We start from the raw sequence: 17826 nt of genomic DNA, 5'->3' as shown, positions 1-17826 counted from the left end.
TTAATAGCATCTATTAGACTTTTCATTCTCCGAGAAAACCAACCAACCATACTTACCAGTCAGGTATTTGTCAGAATTCTCCAGCCTCCATCTACAAAAGGTCAAAGTTCATTAAAGTCCCTCTAACATAAACCTGTCTGAGTCAAAGCCACACATTGTCTTTTTAGTTTGGACTTGATATGATGACAAGTAATAATGGAAACACAACGCTCCACTTGTTTGAAATGGTGCAGATTTCTACAGCTTCAGACATCTCTCCCATCATGTGGGTCCAGTTCCTCAGAGGAAGCAGAGATGATGAGTGGAGTTCAGCTACTGGAGCTCCACATGTGCATCTGTTTGGCAGTCTGAAGCACAAAGTCAATGTCAGGCCTTTGGTCCGGGTCTGGGTTGATGCACATGCTGACCAGGTCTCGCAGCTGAGAGAAAGAGGACACAATCATACCAATCCAAGAGCTTCAATCTGACAGGAATAAAACATTTCATCCTCTGATGTGCGCATGCTTTATGAACACTAATTGTAATCATGACAATAATAGTAGATGACCTTCTCAGAGTAATGGTCAGGAGGAAGAGGAGGGTAATCACAAAGCTCAATCTTCTGGCAGAGAGACACAAGGGTCATCCTGTCTCCATAGAAGGGACTCTGTAGGGCAGCCATCTGTGGGGTGAGGGCAATACATGATGAGTGAAAGTTCTTAGTTGTTTATTTTTTTCTTATTGAATTTGTTCCAGTTATTTCCCCCTTTTTATGCCACATAATCCACCATAAATACTGTTCCTTTGTAGCCTAGAAATCTAGATCCTTTTGCTCTGCAGGATGTTCTATCTCCGCTCCATGGGAGCCTGGCTAGTTAGCCTGTACAGTAATAATAAACACAGATTGTTCAGCTTCTATGTGAAGGTGTTGAGATGGACCCAAGCTCTCTATGTCCATGTCAGAGACTCACAGTTAGCACCATCAGAGTCCTAGTGGTGGGAGGACCTTACCTCATACAGGAGACACCCCAAGGACCAGATATCTGACTTGAAGTTATATCCATCCACATTGATCCTCTCTGGGGACATGTAGTAAGGTGTTCCCACTGGAAAATGCAGTTAATAGAAATGTACTTGCAGTTTACTGTAGCAGACAAGTACACCTCAATATATAATTAATCTACTCTGGGACACCTGAATACAATATTTCTTACATTTTATGTCATTTCCTGTCAATTGGTGGCTTTAGTAAAACATATACCCTATTATTGTAAACAATTCCTAATGTAATTATAAAGCCTCTCCAAATCCTGCCTGGCCAAAAAAAGGTCACACACTAACATTTCGTAGGACCATCTTTAGCTTTGATACCAGCACACATTCGCGGTGGCATTGTTTCGATGAGCTTCTGCAACGTCACCAGATTTATTTCCATCCAGTGTTGCATTAATGTGTCACCAAGATCTTGCATTGATGATGGTAGAGTCTGACCGCTGCACAAAGCCTTCTCCAGCTCCTCCCAGAGATTCTCAATGGGGTTAAGCTCTGGACTCTATGGAGGCCAGTCAAAGTGTGAAAATGATGTCTCATGCTCCCTGAACCACTCTTTCTCTATTTGAGCCCGATGAATCCTGGCATTGTCATCTTGGAATGTGGCCGAGCCATCAGGGAAGATGGAATAACCTGGTCATTCAGGATATTCAGGTAGTCAGCTGACCTGATTCTTGGAGCACATCCTGTTGCTGAACCTAGACCTGATCAGCTGCAGCAACCCCAGATCATAGCACTGCCTCCACAAGCATGTACAGTAGGCAGTAGGCATGATGGGTGCATCACTTCATCTGCCTCTCTTCTTACCCTGATGCACCATCACTCTGGAACAGGGTCCATCTGGACTCATCGGACCAGTTTTTAATAATCCGTTGGACAGTTCTTAACCCAGTTTTTGTCGTTTCTGCAATCACCTTAGATGTTTTCTATGCTTGATGCATGGGCTTGATCCCAATGATCTGACCCTTCTCAAACAGTCTAACATTTTCTCCACAACCACCAGATGTTTCTTTCCACGTGGTTGTTTAAGAAATGAGAAGCAACTCATTGCACCAGTTGGGGTTAAATAATTAGTTGCCAGCTGAAAGATAATTGCCCATGCAGTAATTATCCAATAGGATGCTCTTATTTGCTGAGTTAAGACAGACAGTGTATAAATCTATATGTAGGCTTACCTGCTACACTGTAAAATCTGAATAGTTACCCATATTTGAGAAAAAAAAAGCATACAAACCGATTGCACTTTAAAATATGTACACAGGAGTAGATGATAATTTGTTGGAGCCACTGATGTGCCCACAGTCAAATGCACTTAAATGCAAGTTACTATAAGTGCAGAATTTACAGAACAAAGTACTTAAATGTTGCTTACAATTACTACTGCTTAAGTCTATACAACTCAGAATGCTAGTTATTTAAGCAAATGTCTACATAATTGTTACTGATTTGTCCAATAATAATAATAAATTTTATTTCAGAATCAGCTTTATTGTCAGTGCTCCAGCGTCCCGAAGCACAGAAATTTGACTCCGCAGTACAGCCTGACCAAGGTTACACACACAAAACATGTAGAGCGAAAACAGATACAGGCAGACCACGAGGGCTGCCATTTGAGGCACTTTACATTTGATACCAAAACTCAAAAGTGCTACAATGCATTAAAAAACAAGACTTAAACACAGAATACTTCGTCTTCGTCTTCGTCTTCGTCTTCCTCCGCTTATCCGGGTCCGGGTCGCGGGGGCAGCATCCCAATTAGGGAGCTCCAGGCCGTCCTCTCCCCGGCCTTGTCCACCAGCTCCTCCGGCAGGACCCCAAGGCGTTCCCGGACCAGATTGGAGATGTAACCTCTCCAACGTGTCCTGGGTCGACCCGGGGGCCTTCTGCCGGCAGGACATGCCCGAAACACCTCCCCGGGGAGGCGTCCAGGAGGCATCCTGACCAGATGCCCAAACCACCTCAACTGGCTCCTTTCGATCCGGAGGAGCAGCGGTTCTACTCCGAGTCCCTCCCGAATGTCCGAGCTCCTCACCCTATCTCTAAGGCTGAGCCCGGCCACCCTACGGAGGAAACTCATTTCGGCCGCTTGTATCCGCGATCTCGTTCTTTCGGTCATTACCCAAAGCTCATGACCATAGGTGAGGATTGGGACGTAGATCGACCGGTAAATCGAGAGCCTGGCTTTCTGGCTCAGCTCCCTCTTCCCCATGACAGATCGGCTCAGCGTCCGCATCACTGCAGACGCCGAACCAATCCGCCTGTCGATCTCCCGATCCCTCCTACCCTCACTCGTGAACAAGACCCCGAGATACTTAAACTCCTCCACTTGAGGTAGGACCTCTCCCCCGACCCGGAGGTGGCAAGCCACCCTTTTCCGGTCGAGAACCATGGTCTCAGATTTGGAGGTGCTGATCCTCATCCCAGCCGCTTCACATTCGGCCGCGAACCTACCCAGCAAGAGCTGAAGGTCAGAGCTGGATGAAGCTAGGAGGACCACATCATCCGCAAAAAGCAGAGACGAGATTCTCCTGCCACCAAACTCGACACACTCCACACCACGGCTGCGTCTAGAAATTCTGTCCATAAAAGTGATGAACAGAACCGGTGACAAAGGGCAGCCCTGGCGGAGTCCAACCCTCACTGGGAACAGGTCCGACTTACTACCGGCTATGCGGACCAAACTCACGCTCCTCTGGTAAAGGGACTGAATGGCCCTTAACAGAAAGCCACCCACCCCATACTCCTGGAGCGTCCCCCACAGGGTGCCCCTGGGGACACGGTCATAAGCCTTCTCCAAATCCACAAAGCACATGTGGATTGGTTGGGCAAACTCCCATGCCCCCTCCATCACCCTTGCAAGGGTATAGAGCTGGTCCACAGTTCCACGGCCAGGACGAAAACCACATTGCTCCTCCTCTATCTGAGATTCAACTATCGATCGGACCCTCCTCTCCAGTACCTTGGCGTAGACCTTTCCAGGGAGGCTGAATACTATAAAAAAAATCTATGTAAATATAAACCAATAAAACAACAGCATATTTAGCTATAGGCCAGAGTAAAAAGGTAGGTCTTTTTAAAAGCATTCATCATCTGTGGGGCCCTCAGGTGGTCTGGGAGGACGTTCCACAGACGGAACAGCCACTGGGAACGCCCTTAAGCCATGTCCTGGGCACGACCAGACAGATGCCTTAGTTATAGTAACTTGCACTTAAGTACATTTTACTTAGTGGCTCCAAAAATCTACTCCTGTGTACTTATTATTTTGCAATGGCTTTGCATGCTTTTTCTATCTGAGGGTAACCAATTAGACTGTCGGGCTTCTGCACCAGCAACCTGGACCTGGACAAGTTGATATTCAAAACTTCTTTTTCAAGGGAGTACTGCAGCAAACATCACATAAATATACATAAACAAAGTTTACTCAATTAAGACCCATATAAATAATAAAAACTATATAATAAAAAATAACTACAAAACAAGTAGATTTTAAACTTTTAAACTATCTAAATAAAACTGTTGCATGTCAGTGAATTGCTCTCAAGATTTCTTTGTTTGGATTTAAAACACTCAGCTAAATAAACTCTTCTGGCTCTGAACTCATCTTCCATTTTGCCTGCAACTCATTCCAAGCTGTTGGCGCTGAGTGGGCAAAAGCTCTCTTTCCAAGTTCAGTACATGCAAACGGTACAGAAAGCAAAGCATTTTCAACAAAGTTAAATCATAACACTGTTATCTTTGTGTGTGTGTGTGTGTGTGTGTGTGTGTGTGTGTGTGTGTGTGTGTGTGTGTGTGTGTGTGTGTGTGTGTGTGTGTGTGTGTGTGTGTGTGTGTGTGTGTGTGTGTGTGTGTGTGTGTGTGTGTGTGTGTGTGTGTGTGTGTTTTTACCTAAAGAATGAGCTGCGGTAGTTTTAGAACTAAAAAGGCGTCCTAATCCGAGGTCCCCCAGCTTCACCTCCCCTGTGGCTGTGATGTACACATTGGCTGGCTTGATATCTGTTTGCAAAAGTAGATCATATAAAAATAAATAAATACAACTCTATGGAGCTGATGAAATATCAAAGATGGTTGAGAGGGAGTGCTCACTGTGATCTGTAGAATCAAGTAGGTACGTGAGTGAGTGAGTGAGTGAGTGAGTGAGTGAGTGATGGTTTATGGATACTTTTTAACAGTTTAATAACAATCCTGTTCCATGAATGTTTGTGAACTGTTAAAAGGTGTAAAATGTCTTGGTCAGTACATATGCATACATGCACGTACACACACACACACTCACACTCCAATAAGCTCAAGACTTAGCTAAACATTTATTCAGGTTCACTTGTCATTTCTCTGGTTAGAAGTGTAAAATGCCTTCTCCAGGGATGAGGTCCTGCCCCAAGTGGAGGAGTTTAAGTATCTCAGGGTCTTGTTCTTGAGTGAGGGAAAGTTGGAGCGATAGGCGTGTGCTGCGTAGTGCTGCATCTGCAGTGATGCGGGCGTTGTATCGATCTGTCGTGGTGAAGAGAGAGCTGAGCCGGAAGGAGAAGCTCTCGATTTACCGGTCGATCTATGTTCCTAGCCTCACCTATGGTCACAAGCTTTGGGTAGTGACCGAAAGAATGAGATCGTGGATACAAGCGGCCGAAATTAGATTTCTCTGCACAGTGGCTGGGCTCTCCCTTAGAGGTAAGGTGAGAAGCTCAGTCATCTGGGTGGGGCTCGGTGTAGACCTGCTGCTCCTCCACATTGAGAGGAGCCAGGCATCTAGTTAGGATGCCTCCTGGTGAGGTTTTCCAGGCACGTCCAACCAGGAGAAGACCTAAAGGAAGGCCCAGGACACGTTGGAGGGACTATGTTTCACAGCTGGCCAGGGAAACACCTTAGGATTTCCCCCAGAGGAGCTGGCCCAAGTGGCTGGGGAGAGGGAAGACTGGGCCTCCCTGCATTGGTTTTAGCCCCCGTGACCCGATGGATGGATGGATGGATAACTATTTCCATCACCACTCTTCAGTTACAATAAAACTGGATTCATCAACGTTATTTATTAAAGAGTTTATTTAATAAAGGTTGACGTTATTCACTCCAGATTTTAAAAAAGTCATAACGTAGGATCAAACTCCTCTTCATTAAGACCTAAAATAGTTATTTCTGGTCTGGTCAAATATTATGATACTCTTAATAAATTGTTATTTTAACTTTAATAATTTAAAACATTTACTTTTAGATTACTACTGTTTAATCAGCCTTTTGAGTAAATCAGTTCATTTTATTTTATATTTATATACGAGTAAAAGTTCAACTTGAGTCATCAGATAACACATTTTGTTGTGAAAGTTACCTGGAACCCTTTATTCAAACACATTTCTAGATTAGTAAACATCTATGAATATATCCACAGTAATTTGAGCTTCCCTGTGGTCATTATTACAACAAGTAAGATCCACGAGTACGCATGCATTGGCTAATAAAACCCTTTTATTATGTTTTACTAAGGTACACGTGGTTAAACCATTGTTCTCTTCACTCAGGGCTGGATTAGAATTGTTTTGAAGCTGGTGAAGACCAGACCACTTCTGTTATTTTCTGTACGTAAAACGGAGCCTTCTCTTTCCCAGGAATGCATGTCCGTCGGTGTTGATAGGTTAACTTGTAAGATTGTTTTAGCAGATATTATATTTCTGAGTTTGAAATTTGACAGTAGAAACAAGCAAAAAGAAAAACAGAGAAAAACGTTTGATACCATACTGAGAAGACTCAGTGAAGATAGAGAAACAGCACAATGGGAATGCAGTGATGAGAGGAAGTGAATTTGTTCAGAGGTATTTACCACGGTGCATTACTCTGCGTGAGTGCATGTGCTCCAGGGCACTGCACAGCTGCACAAAATATTTCCAGATGGTCCTTTCTGGGATGAGTCGCCTCTTCTTTTTAAAGTACTGAAGGATGGAAGAATCAACAGATTTGAAGTGTAAATCTGGTGAAAGTCTGATTCAGCATATTATTCTCCTGAATGATCAGAGTTAAAGAGCTCCTTCACTAATATTTTATTACATTTGCTGTGGTCTCTAGAAGGAATGAATGCCTTGTAGTACTCTGGGGAAAGAAAGCTCTGGTGCACACGATTCAGCACAGATAATTCGGCCAGAAAATAAAGTCGCTTCAGACGACAGGATTAGGAGTCTTTTTTTCGGATATTAAGACATCTCTCCTCTGATTGGCTAACAGCAACATGACTCTCCCAGTGATTTTGTTCTGCAACGTTGATGTTTTAGCTGCACAAATAACACAAGCCTGAAGGAGTTCTGCTGTGTGGTAGAGTTGCTAATGGTTAGCTTCTACTAGCTGAAACATTCTCTGCTGTTTCCTGGACCCTAAACCAACAACAGCCTTCCCCATCGTGAGTCAAGATGGGTGAGTCCATGAATGTTAAGTGACAGTGTGATGAAGATCTGTCCGGATTTTCTAATCCTAGAGTTTTACCACCTATTTTCTATCAGAAGCTAATGCAGGAGATAGGTGTAGGAGACTATATTCATGTTCAGCCTGAATGTTGACTGGAATGACGGATCATTTTCAGAAATAATAAGTAAAAATTGTTTCTCACTGACGGACCTTTTTAAGAGCTGCAGGCTACTGTGGCTGATTAACTAAAATATGCAGACAGGACTTTTTACGAGTTCTGCTCTCTTTGTTGTGGTTAGTAACGTCTGTGTGCTCCAGGAAGTAGTTTCTGACCTGTATCATCTGGGACAGATCTCCAGCATCTGCCAGCTCCAGAACAATGTTGAGCTCGGTGCCTTCAATGAAGGAGTCCAGGTACTTGATCACATTAGGGTGATTTAGCTGCTGCAGTGAACAAACAGATCCTTTAGTTGTGTTTTCAGATTCACCTGCCTTCAAACTGATTCAGGGTCTAAGAAATGCCTTCAGAAGAGCACAGAACAATGTTTAGACTGTTAAAAACAACCTGCAGGCCACATACTTTCAGCCCCTTGACACAATAAAAACAAAAACATTCAAATCAGCTAAATGATAAAGCACCTATTTATGACCCAAGTCATCTCAAAGTGCTACAAAGAAATAAATCTAATTTATGTCAGGTTTGGTCTCAGGCTGATTGGTGGCGAGGGTTCTAGGGGGCGCTGTTGATTCATTTGTCCACAACTACGTAATTCATGTTTACACCATCGACATATATATACACACACAGGCTCAGTTGTAAACTAATGCTGTTTCATTCAGGCTGAAAGAAAGTTGGAACTGGTTCTAACGTGTGGGATGAAAGAGTCAGAGTGAGGTATAAAAACCACAGCACTGCCATGAACACGCTCTCACAGTAAGGTACGGGTTGAGTCATTTCCAACACCAACAACCACTTTTACTTACTTTTGAGTTTTCTACAACATATGTGGACCTTATGAGTCATTTCCGACTTTTCCGAGACATTCCAGACCTCTGCACCACTCGCATTGCTTCAACCCTAAATCTCTGTTTCTTTAAGTTTGGATTTTTACTGCAAAGCTGTAAAGGCATTTTTGATGATGTGACAAAAATTTTATTACAAAATGAGAGACAAACAGCTGACAGAGGAATTCCTTAGAAAATACAGACATTTTCGTTTTCAAATGTAAATGATCTATTTATTCCAACTTCCTGTAGTTCCCTGAGATGACTGGACTGATAACTGGTGCCGTATAAATCAGCTTAAACTGTTAGTGCGACAGACACTGCTGCTCTTTCTCTTTGACACACTGAAAACAGCTGCTTTAGTAGACTTTACCTTTAAGAGATCGATCTCTTTGATGCAGTCCCGACGGGTTTTTGCATCCATCATCTCAGAAATCTGCAAAGGGAAAGATTTAATTTTTATTACTTTATTTTTCTCTGTCTAGATCTGAGTTTTTCTGACCAAGACACATAAGGTGTTGAAGCATTTCCTACTTCTCAAAATAATAGAACACCCTCAGATCAGTCAGACTGGTGTAAAATCAGAATTAGGGATGCACCGATACCACTTTTTTCCAAACTACTACAATACCGAAACTTGGATCGGACTAATCGCCAATACCGATACTTCTACCACACAAAAAAATGCACTGAATTGAAATACAGGTTTTATTTTTTTCTCTGCTTTCAACAGGAAATGACTGTAAGGTAGAAAAAAATAAAATATATTAATAGAAATGATCACTAAACTAAAATATTAGGTGAACAGAAATGACTAGTTACAGCGAAGCCACTTTCAGGTAGCTGCAATGGTATCGGGTAACTTTTACTGATACCAGTATCATTAGTGTAATAACAGATTCTGTAATGGTCACTGACAAGAGAACTCTGAGTTCAGAACCAGAAGTCTACATGGAGCTGAGCACCATACCTGGACCTTCTTGAGCGCCACCAGCTGTCCATCCAGCAGATACGTGGCCTTGTAGACTTCACTAAACTGACCCCGACCAATTTTCTTTTCAATGCGGAAGTTTGCCATAATACAGCAGTTTTTATGTCCTGACATGTTTTTCTGTGCAGAGAAAAAAAAAGACATACACAACTTCAAAGTTCATCCATCAGGGTCATCAGGAGCAGGTGCCTATCTCCAGCATTCATTAGGTAAGAGGCAGGGGAAACCCTGGAAAGATCTCCAGTCCAGCAAGGAGACACAGAGACAAACAATTAGTCACACCTCCTCACACCTACAGGGACAATTTAGAGTCTGCAGTTAGAATTTGGATTTGAATTTATTTATTTGAATGGGACAATGCAGATTAATCGTACAAGACTTAAATATACCAGAATTAGCTAAAAGCTAGTTTCCATCTGTAATCCCTTGTACATAAAGCACAGATATTACAATAAAAAAATAAGATAAAACAATGCAGAAAAAAAATTGAAACAAGGAAAACTAAAATATGTGAATAACTCAACTCCATAAATTCCCCTTATGTACTACAAAAAATTCAGTTAAAAGCTATGAAAAAGTTATGAAATCATCAAAGGTTGAAAGTTATATTTTCTTAAAATCTTACAAATGTGATAGGATGGTAGTTTTTGATTTAAAAAAACAATTTTTTAATGTAAGGTTAGAGTCCAAGGTGACACCCAGGTATTTATAATTTGTGACCAACTCCAATTTCTCAGCTTCCAGGAAAACTGAAGACCCAGACCGTGTTTTTCTTTTCTTAACCAGAGCAGATTTTACAGGTTTTTTTGTAAACATCATGCACGCCATTTTTTTGTGTTCAGGGACAAACGGTGTTTCCTAAGCCAGGATTGGATTTTAGACATGGCGTTTGTAAACATTTCTGCAACAATTTTCTCGTCCTTACCTTGAACAAAAATCACAGCATCATCAGCATATATAACTGTGTTAAGTTCAGGGCATACGGTCGGTAAGTTATTTATGTAAATAAGAGAATAGTATTGGTCCCAGTATAGATCCTTGTGGAAATCCAACCTCGCAAGTAACAGATGCAGATCTGACACCGTTCAGTTACACATTGTGTTCTGTTGTTGAGATATGATCTAAATCACTGAATGCATTCACTGCAGATGTTGAAATAAGTGAGCTTATTCAATAAAATTGAATGGTTTACAGAATCAAAGGCCTTCTTTAGATGTAAAAATACTGCTCCCACACATGAATTTGTATCCAATAGACCTTTGACCAGCTCTATGAATAAACAAATAGCTGTTTCAGTGGAATGTCTAGCCCTAAAACCAAACTGACATGTGGGCCAATGGAAAATGACCCTCATCCATTTTTCTGCAATTTTTGAAACAATGGGTAGAATACTAATAGGTCAATAGCCCGTTCTTAAATATTGGTGTAACAATTGCCTCCTTCCAAGAGGAGGGAACTCTAGACTGGCTCATAGACTGGTTAACCATTAATGTAATTGGTGGGACTAATGTTTCAATGTGGGTCTTGAGAAAAAAAAATGAGTACATTTCCAGTGCATCCTTTGCTTTTGAGCATTTAAAATTTGTAATGACTTTGAATATATCCTCCTTAGTTGCATTAACTGGATGAAAGACAGGCTGATCTTTATTAATTGGGCATGGAATAATCAGCTGTTAGAGGCCCAACTAACCAAATACCACTAGCTGCTGCTCATGTAAGTCCGCCCATGGTGTGGAGAGAGGAGCTGGAACAAAACAAGCAGGATAAAACAAATCTGAACCAACAATAATAAACTCCATAATAAATATGTCTGTTTTCTCTGGTGTAAATATGGATTTGCTGTCAGGAGAATTCGCTGCTGCAGGTAAGATAATGAAACATTTCACTGGATGATACCACTTTTAATAAAGAGCAGTTGCTTAAGTAGCACCTACTGATACAGAATTCAACAGAATTTAGTTACCTGTGGTTCACTTCCTGTGTGTCATCGGAAGTGGCTGCAGTTGGCAGCGAGTGCTGTTTAGTGAGAGAATTCAAACAGAAAAGAGACATGAGACACACTGTTTACTGCAGACCATACAGAAACATTCAGACTTTAACTGGAAAACTCATCCCATTTATTTTACCAAAAATAAATAATGAAAGAAATTATCCAACAGGCCAGTAATTTAAAAGCCTAGTTAAAACAATTAAATTGGGGTTTACTTTATTTGCTCTCACTGCTGCACGTGTGTGTTGTTAGTTTGAATGTGATACTGTTTGACACTTTTTGTAATTTGCCCAAATATCTAAAAGGTTATTTTTACCTGACTCCCACCTAAATGAAACTAATAGATAAACAGAACCAGGACCCAAACTTTAGAGTTTTTTTTTCTTCTTCTTTCATAAAGACCTTGAACTTTCCACCATTTTTGTGAATGTTTATGTTAGACTTTAACACCTGTTTCCTCTTCCTTTGATGGGATACCAAACACCTCAGCGCTTCTTAGGAATTCAACAACAATATTTGTAGAATAAAGATGAACAGGTTTGCCTCATCAGGCAGAAAGACATCTCTGTTATTCTACATGAGAAGGAAGCGACGTGCACAGATAAACTTTTGGTGCACTGACCTGGTGTGCAGAGATGCTGAGGCTGCCCTATCCTGCTACTAGAACGCTAGCAGCTCTAATCACATTGGATTTGGGAGACTTGTAGCAGTCAGAGTTCAAATACACTCACATGCCCGCCATACAGTACAACTGTGTGGTTGTTTGTTACTGCAAAAATCTTTCCAGGTCATCAATGCATTTAGGCATCTACCTGTAATGAAGACATGGAGAATATTTGCATACAATAAAGTGATTATCTGGATGGCATTGTTTCCTTGAACAGCCATTATCTAGACTTCCTGCTTCTTTGCTGTAGCAGTTTGTAAAATCTGCTGTTTCTGTAAAAACACACATGTGCTCAGATAGGAGCAGCAGAGCCTGACTAACTGCTGCGACGGGCCCTCATTACCGGCTAAACTAGACCGGTTTGGTTCCGTTACGACTCTGGTAAACACTTGTTGGGTTCTGTTCACAGCCAATGCTTGACAAAAGGGATGAGTGTCCATTTCAGCTGAAGTACACTTATGTTCCCTCTTCTCCACACCAGAATATCTCTTCCATGAGTCATCTCGGTCAACTTCCTTTTCAGATGCTTTCAGATCACTTTTGCCAGCCAAGAAGAAGTCTTTTTGCTGAACTGACAAGCAGTCATCCTGACTGTTTCTTTGTTGGATTATGCTTGTATTTTTGTGAATGCTTCATTCTGCTGAACAGGAACTACTGAGTATCAGTAGAAAAAAATCCAGGATTTGGACTTCGACCAACTAAAGAGATGTTTTCTAAAACGGATCTACACAACATCACATAATATATTTATCAGATCTGTGCAGTGATCTATTACACCATCCAACATTTCATAAGGATAAAGAAAAAAAGAATTCATACTAATGTTTTGTTATTTTTTTTATTTGAAGGGATTAAGTTCAAATCGCTATTTCACAAACCTTCTGCTGTACCCAGACAACTCAGATTTATAAGCATCTTCATGGCTACGAAACACGATATTCAAGAAAACGTGATTTATTTTTTATGTGTGTTATGTTTTAGCCGAAATTGTGTGGAAAAATGCTTCTTTCACAATATCAAATGTTCTTTTCTTTTGATTAAAGCTAAACACTGGTTATTGAAAAATGGGAGGTGGATCTATCAATCAGCTCTGACCAGAACTTCTGGTCCCAAACTTGTTTAAAAACTTTTAAAATGATCAGACACCCCAATTTACAATTAATTCAGTACAAAATTCTACACAGAGTACACTATACAGGTCATCGGATGTTCAAGATGGGGTTTGTGTCGTCTGACACCCGTACACACTGCACAAACAACATTCCTGACAATTACATTCACACACAGTGGTCCTGTCCACCTGTCCAGGAATTTTAGGGTAGAGTATGTGAGGATCTGTCAAAATGTCTGAAATGTCATATCCCAACTTCCCCCTCTCTTTGTTTACTGGGAAACCTGGACGATGTCCCGATTGAAACATCTTTGGTTCACGTGGTTCTGACTGCCATATGCATCGCTAAGAAAACTATCCTCTTGAATTGGAAAAATAGAGAATCTCTCTAAATTAACCAGTATAGAAATCTTTTGATAGATCAAATTGCACTTGATTTAGCCTCTGCTTCCACTTCAAATCAATCTCTCTGGGCTCCTTTGATCAGTTCCATCACATAGCGATGACGGGGGACCATTTATATTGTCCTGCGGGATGATGTGGGTGGGAGGAGGGGGGGGGGGGGTGCAGGGTCTGAGTTTGGAGTATCTGGACATTCCCTGGAGGTGGGTTCACTGGGGGTGTCTGGGACTGGGGGGCCGTTGCCGCCCTCTGGAGGTGCTTGGGTTGCCTCGAGGGGTGGACTACTGGCGGTTGTGAGTGGGGCCCCTTTGAGGTCTTGGCGGCGGCCATGGGTCACTGCCTGGCAGCTGCATTGCCCCTGGGCGGGTCTGGGTGGGGGCCTGGGGGCTCAGGGTGTGGGGGTGGCCGGCACCGTGTGGGGATCTGGGCGGGGCCTTGGGGGTCGGGTCCTGACATGTATGCTGCTGGGAAGAAGGCAGGAACATGCAGCAGTGCCTGGCCCGGGTTCAGGGGCCTCGGGTAGACCTTGGCTTCTCTGCTGTCCCATCACAGGGGAGGGGGAGGTCCAGGAGGGGGAGGACCCAACCTTACCTGGATGTCCCATCTCTTATATATTCTGGAAGTTGTGCAAATGCAGGGATGGGCATAGATATTCTGCTGGGGTGGGGCTGGGTTGGTGCCCTCGGACTCTGTGAGGCTCTGCAAAGCTGCTGCTTTGGGCCCTGGCAAGATGGGCTGGGGTCTCCATGCCCTGGGTGGCATTTTGACAACAGAGGTGCTTATTGGGGCCAGTGGGGGAGCTGGCTCCCTGGAGGGCAAAGCCCAACCAGCCATTCCTCCCCATCCCTGCATATTTCTCTCCTCCTGCTTCCTCACATCATCACACAAACATGCACATAGGACCTTGGGGGCGGACAAGTCAGGGAGTGCGGGTATGGACCCCATTTCCGGCATTCCTGTGGCAACCTGCCCCCCAATTTTATTTGCACCTTATACGCTTCCACTGACGACATTCCACGCAAATACACACTTAGGGCCTTGGGAGTCAGCACATTCAACGGCACTTGGCAGGGGGATTTCTCAGCCTCCTCCCGAGTGTCGGTGCCCACTTCCAATTTTAAACTGCACTTAGACACCGAAGGCTGTGGGTGCAAGTGGGGTGGTGCGGTGGCATCAGCTGGCATTGGCCAGACAATGCCCACACTGCCCGCTCACCACAGCCATGGAATACACCTCATCAACACACAACACTATACTGGAGCAGGCGGAGGGAGACTAGGGGTCTTAGCACACCTCTGTTGTTGCTTGGCTTCCTGGGGCTGGAGGCTAGGAGGAGGATCTAGCCGTCTGGTTGGGGTCTGGGGTGGTGGGTTGCTGTGCTCAGCATTGGGCGGGGAAGCCTGCTCATCAGCACCCCAGCAGAAAGGGTCAAACTCTGGTGACCGGTAATGGTTGTACCCAATGTGCAGCAGTACCGGGACCAGAGTGAATAGGGTGTGTATGGAGAGCATGAGTGGGTGTCCGGTGTGCATTTTTGTAAGTCTTTGGTTGTATGTGCATGTGTGAGCATGAAAATTCTCTTTATCAATAGTGGAGGTAGACAGTTCTAGTTAGATAACACTTGCCTACAGTTAGACCATCATTTGACCCAGAAACCCTATAAAACCCATGGTGCGCTGCTGCTCCGCACAACGCTGTCACCCCTCCTTTCCACGCGTCTCAGGAGCAGCCCTTACGCACCGGTTCTATTTTCTACGCGCTACACCTCTGTAACGGGCCATGTTCGACATTTTTGGGGAAGGAAAGACAGGAAATCGGACACGGAAACAGAGCGAAGCTTCCCGAGACTTTCAGAATAAAGAAAAGTACTGCCTTCCGGTTGCTTTACTTTTAAAAAGTTATCACCTAGCTTGTGGTCTCCTTTGTTTTTCCATAATGGACGACAAAAGGTTGATTACTGAAGTGATTACTCCTGCTTGATGTTATGTTTACTGACGAAGTCACGTGTGATTTTGCTAATGTCGCGTGACTTCGTGCTCTGACGGTGACAGCTGCTCCCCTGCTGCTTCGTGTCTTGTGGGGAGGGCCAAGCAGCAGCATAAGCGAGCAAGACGTGCTGCTGCAACTTGCTGCTGACGGCTTTACACTAGTTAGACAATGATGGCAATGTATTATCGTACAATAAATTAATAGATAATTATGGCGTATCATGTACTCAAAGTAAATTCATTAAAGTTGTGAAAGCCATTCCCCCTGCAATGATTCAGATGGCTAAAGCCAGTTTAACCTATTCTTCCTCTATAATTCGTGAACCATCCTTAGTTATTGATGATCGTCAATTTAATGGAAAGTCATGCAATAATAAATTCTTAAGGACGATTCTAACCAAACAACTTTTTCCTTCTCAATTAAAAAGAAAATATTTGTTTAAAGATTATAATTTTAGGTTCTTGATTAAATATCTCTCTTTTCCAATTCCACCAAAAGCAAAAGAAAATCACTTTAAAATTTTAAATGCCATATACCCGTCCAAGGACTGTCTTCATAAGAAATTCAATATAGATACGAACACATGCACTTTTTGCAAAACTGATATTGAGACTACAGAGCACCTTTTTTATTCATGTGACAGTTCCAGATCTTTTTGGAATGATTTTCAGTACTGGTTAACCTCTAAAAATATTGATTGCCCTTCTCTAACCTTTCAAGTAATTAGATTTGGCCTACAAACAGAAAATAAGAAAATAGAATTTGGGATTAACAACTTATGTATAGTTGCAAAATTTTTCATTCATAAATGTCGCTTCTTAAAAATTACTCCGAATTTTGCTGGTTTTAAAAATAAAGTCCTTGAAGGCTTCATTAGATAAGTGTAAGTTAAAGAAAGCTCAGATCTTACTTGATTTTTTGATGTTGCTTTTCAACTGATGTAGCTAGAATGTATGTGCGTACTTCTGTTTTTGTTTTGTTTTCTTTGTTTTCTTTACTTCATATGGAAGGTCATTTAATGCAAGGGTATGCTGTTTTGTTATTTCTGACCTATAATGTTCTTTTATTTTTATTTTTTTTGTTGTTGATGTTCTTCGTTTGGATGGCTGCTTTGTTCTTAACCAACTGTACTTATTCATATCTTGTTGATTTGTAAGATATGCGCTGTATTTGTGAATTTGTACAATAAAAAAAAAGAAAAACTTGCTGCTGACGGCTCCGGTGGAAAGGAGGGGTCAGTCTGCGCGTCTACGTCATCACCCTGTCACATTTTACTCTGCAAGGACCACGTGCGCATGATAAACAAGTTTTAAAAGTGACCGAACGAGACTCTGCAGAAGTTCAGAGTGCAGCTGAAGTTTCTTTATTGACTTGAGGGAATAAACATTTGGTCCGAGCTGGTACTGATGTGAAATCCAGTCCCAATGTTTCTAAATGTTCATCTGTTATCCACTGGCGTTCTGTTCGTTCGTCTGCTGCTGCTCTAATTAAAGTTTGTTATAAACTTCAAGAAGCAGTTCACATGCAAAGCCCCAAACCCGCTGATGACTCCAGCGTATCTTACCTGGACTGGAGGGAAGAGGAGAGTTCTGGGAGCAGAAAGACCCGAAAGTTCGAGACTCCGTTGTGCAGCCCATCCGAACCGTCCCTCTGAGTGGTTCGGTCGGTTCTGGGTGCGCTGTGCTGGAGAAGAACCTTGTTCTGAAGTAACGGAGACTGGAGGGCTGATGAGGAGGAAATGTGGCAGCGTTTTCTCAAAAGCTAATTAGGTCAAACGTTGCTTCCTCCCTCCCCCTCCCCCCTCCATTCTCCTCCACTTTCAGGATGGGCGGATGGACAGACGGGGTCTGAGAGGGCAGGAGAGAGACAGACAGACACATGGGTTGGACCCGTCCTCATTTCTGCAAAAAAGGTTACTGGCAGAAATAGTACAAACATGGTGTAAAGCCTTCAGATAGGGTGAATGTGGTCAGTCTGTCCTCCAACAGTCTATACATAACTAAAGGGGTGAGCCAGGATAATCCAGTGTGTTCCCCAGCAGTATAACTCACACATATATTGAGTCTGACATCATGTAGCAAATATATAGAATTACATGTCTATTCACAGGGTCAGATGGAGCTGTTCCCTAATTAAAAAGGAAAGTCTGAAGCCTGAGTCCGTTTATAAATGAGTGTGTGTGTGTGTGTGTGTGGGGGGGGGGGTCATATTATTATTATCATTATTAATAATGATAATAATAATAATATAAATAAACTTCC

General features: G+C 42.7%; 1 protein-coding gene across 4 annotated transcripts; it reads right to left on the bottom strand.

Annotated features, from left to right (window-relative positions):
- Window positions 1-142: 142 nt before the first annotated feature.
- nek6 (NIMA-related kinase 6) lies at window positions 143-17342 on the bottom strand. 4 transcript variants are annotated; one of them, XM_015974045.3, is made up of 10 exons: window positions 17130-17342; window positions 11370-11422; window positions 9553-9644; window positions 8789-8851; window positions 7744-7854; window positions 6836-6944; window positions 4915-5022; window positions 991-1085; window positions 548-661; window positions 143-419 (listed from the first exon to the last, which is right to left on the bottom strand). In XM_015974045.3, the coding sequence occupies exons 4-10, from the start codon at window positions 8840-8842 to the stop codon at window positions 309-311; spliced, it is 702 nt and encodes a 233-aa protein (XP_015829531.1). In that variant the 5' UTR covers window positions 8843-8851; window positions 9553-9644; window positions 11370-11422; window positions 17130-17342; the 3' UTR covers window positions 143-308. The 4 variants fall into 4 exon arrangements, with proteins under 4 accessions (XP_015829531.1, XP_015829538.1, XP_015829518.1 ...); XM_015974052.3 differs by having other exon boundaries at window positions 7744-7851; XM_015974032.3 differs by lacking the exon at window positions 9553-9644 and adding an exon at window positions 9386-9526.
- Window positions 17343-17826: the final 484 nt, after the last annotated feature.

Source organism: Nothobranchius furzeri, chromosome 6, assembly GCF_043380555.1.
Source record: "Nothobranchius furzeri strain GRZ-AD chromosome 6, NfurGRZ-RIMD1, whole genome shotgun sequence".
Taxonomy (NCBI): Eukaryota; Metazoa; Chordata; class Actinopteri; order Cyprinodontiformes; family Nothobranchiidae; genus Nothobranchius; species Nothobranchius furzeri.
The sequence above is the reverse complement of the archived record's forward strand: the minus strand, read 5'-3'. Positions and strand labels throughout refer to the sequence as shown.

What these genes read in the sequence shown, in the direction of transcription:
- nek6 (XM_015974032.3), bottom strand. Translation starts at nt 9,520, where the DNA reads ATGTCAGGACATAAAAACTGCTGTATTATGGCAAACTTCCGCATTGAA. An exon ending in ATCTGTCCCAGATGATACAG is followed by an intron (nt 6,945 to 7,743) that starts GTCAGAAACTAC and finishes TCCATCCTTCAG; the next exon opens with TACTTTAAAAAGAAGAGGCG. An exon ending in CTGACCATTACTCTGAGAAG is followed by an intron (nt 420 to 547) that starts GTCATCTACTAT and finishes TCTTTCTCTCAG; the next exon opens with CTGCGAGACCTGGTCAGCAT.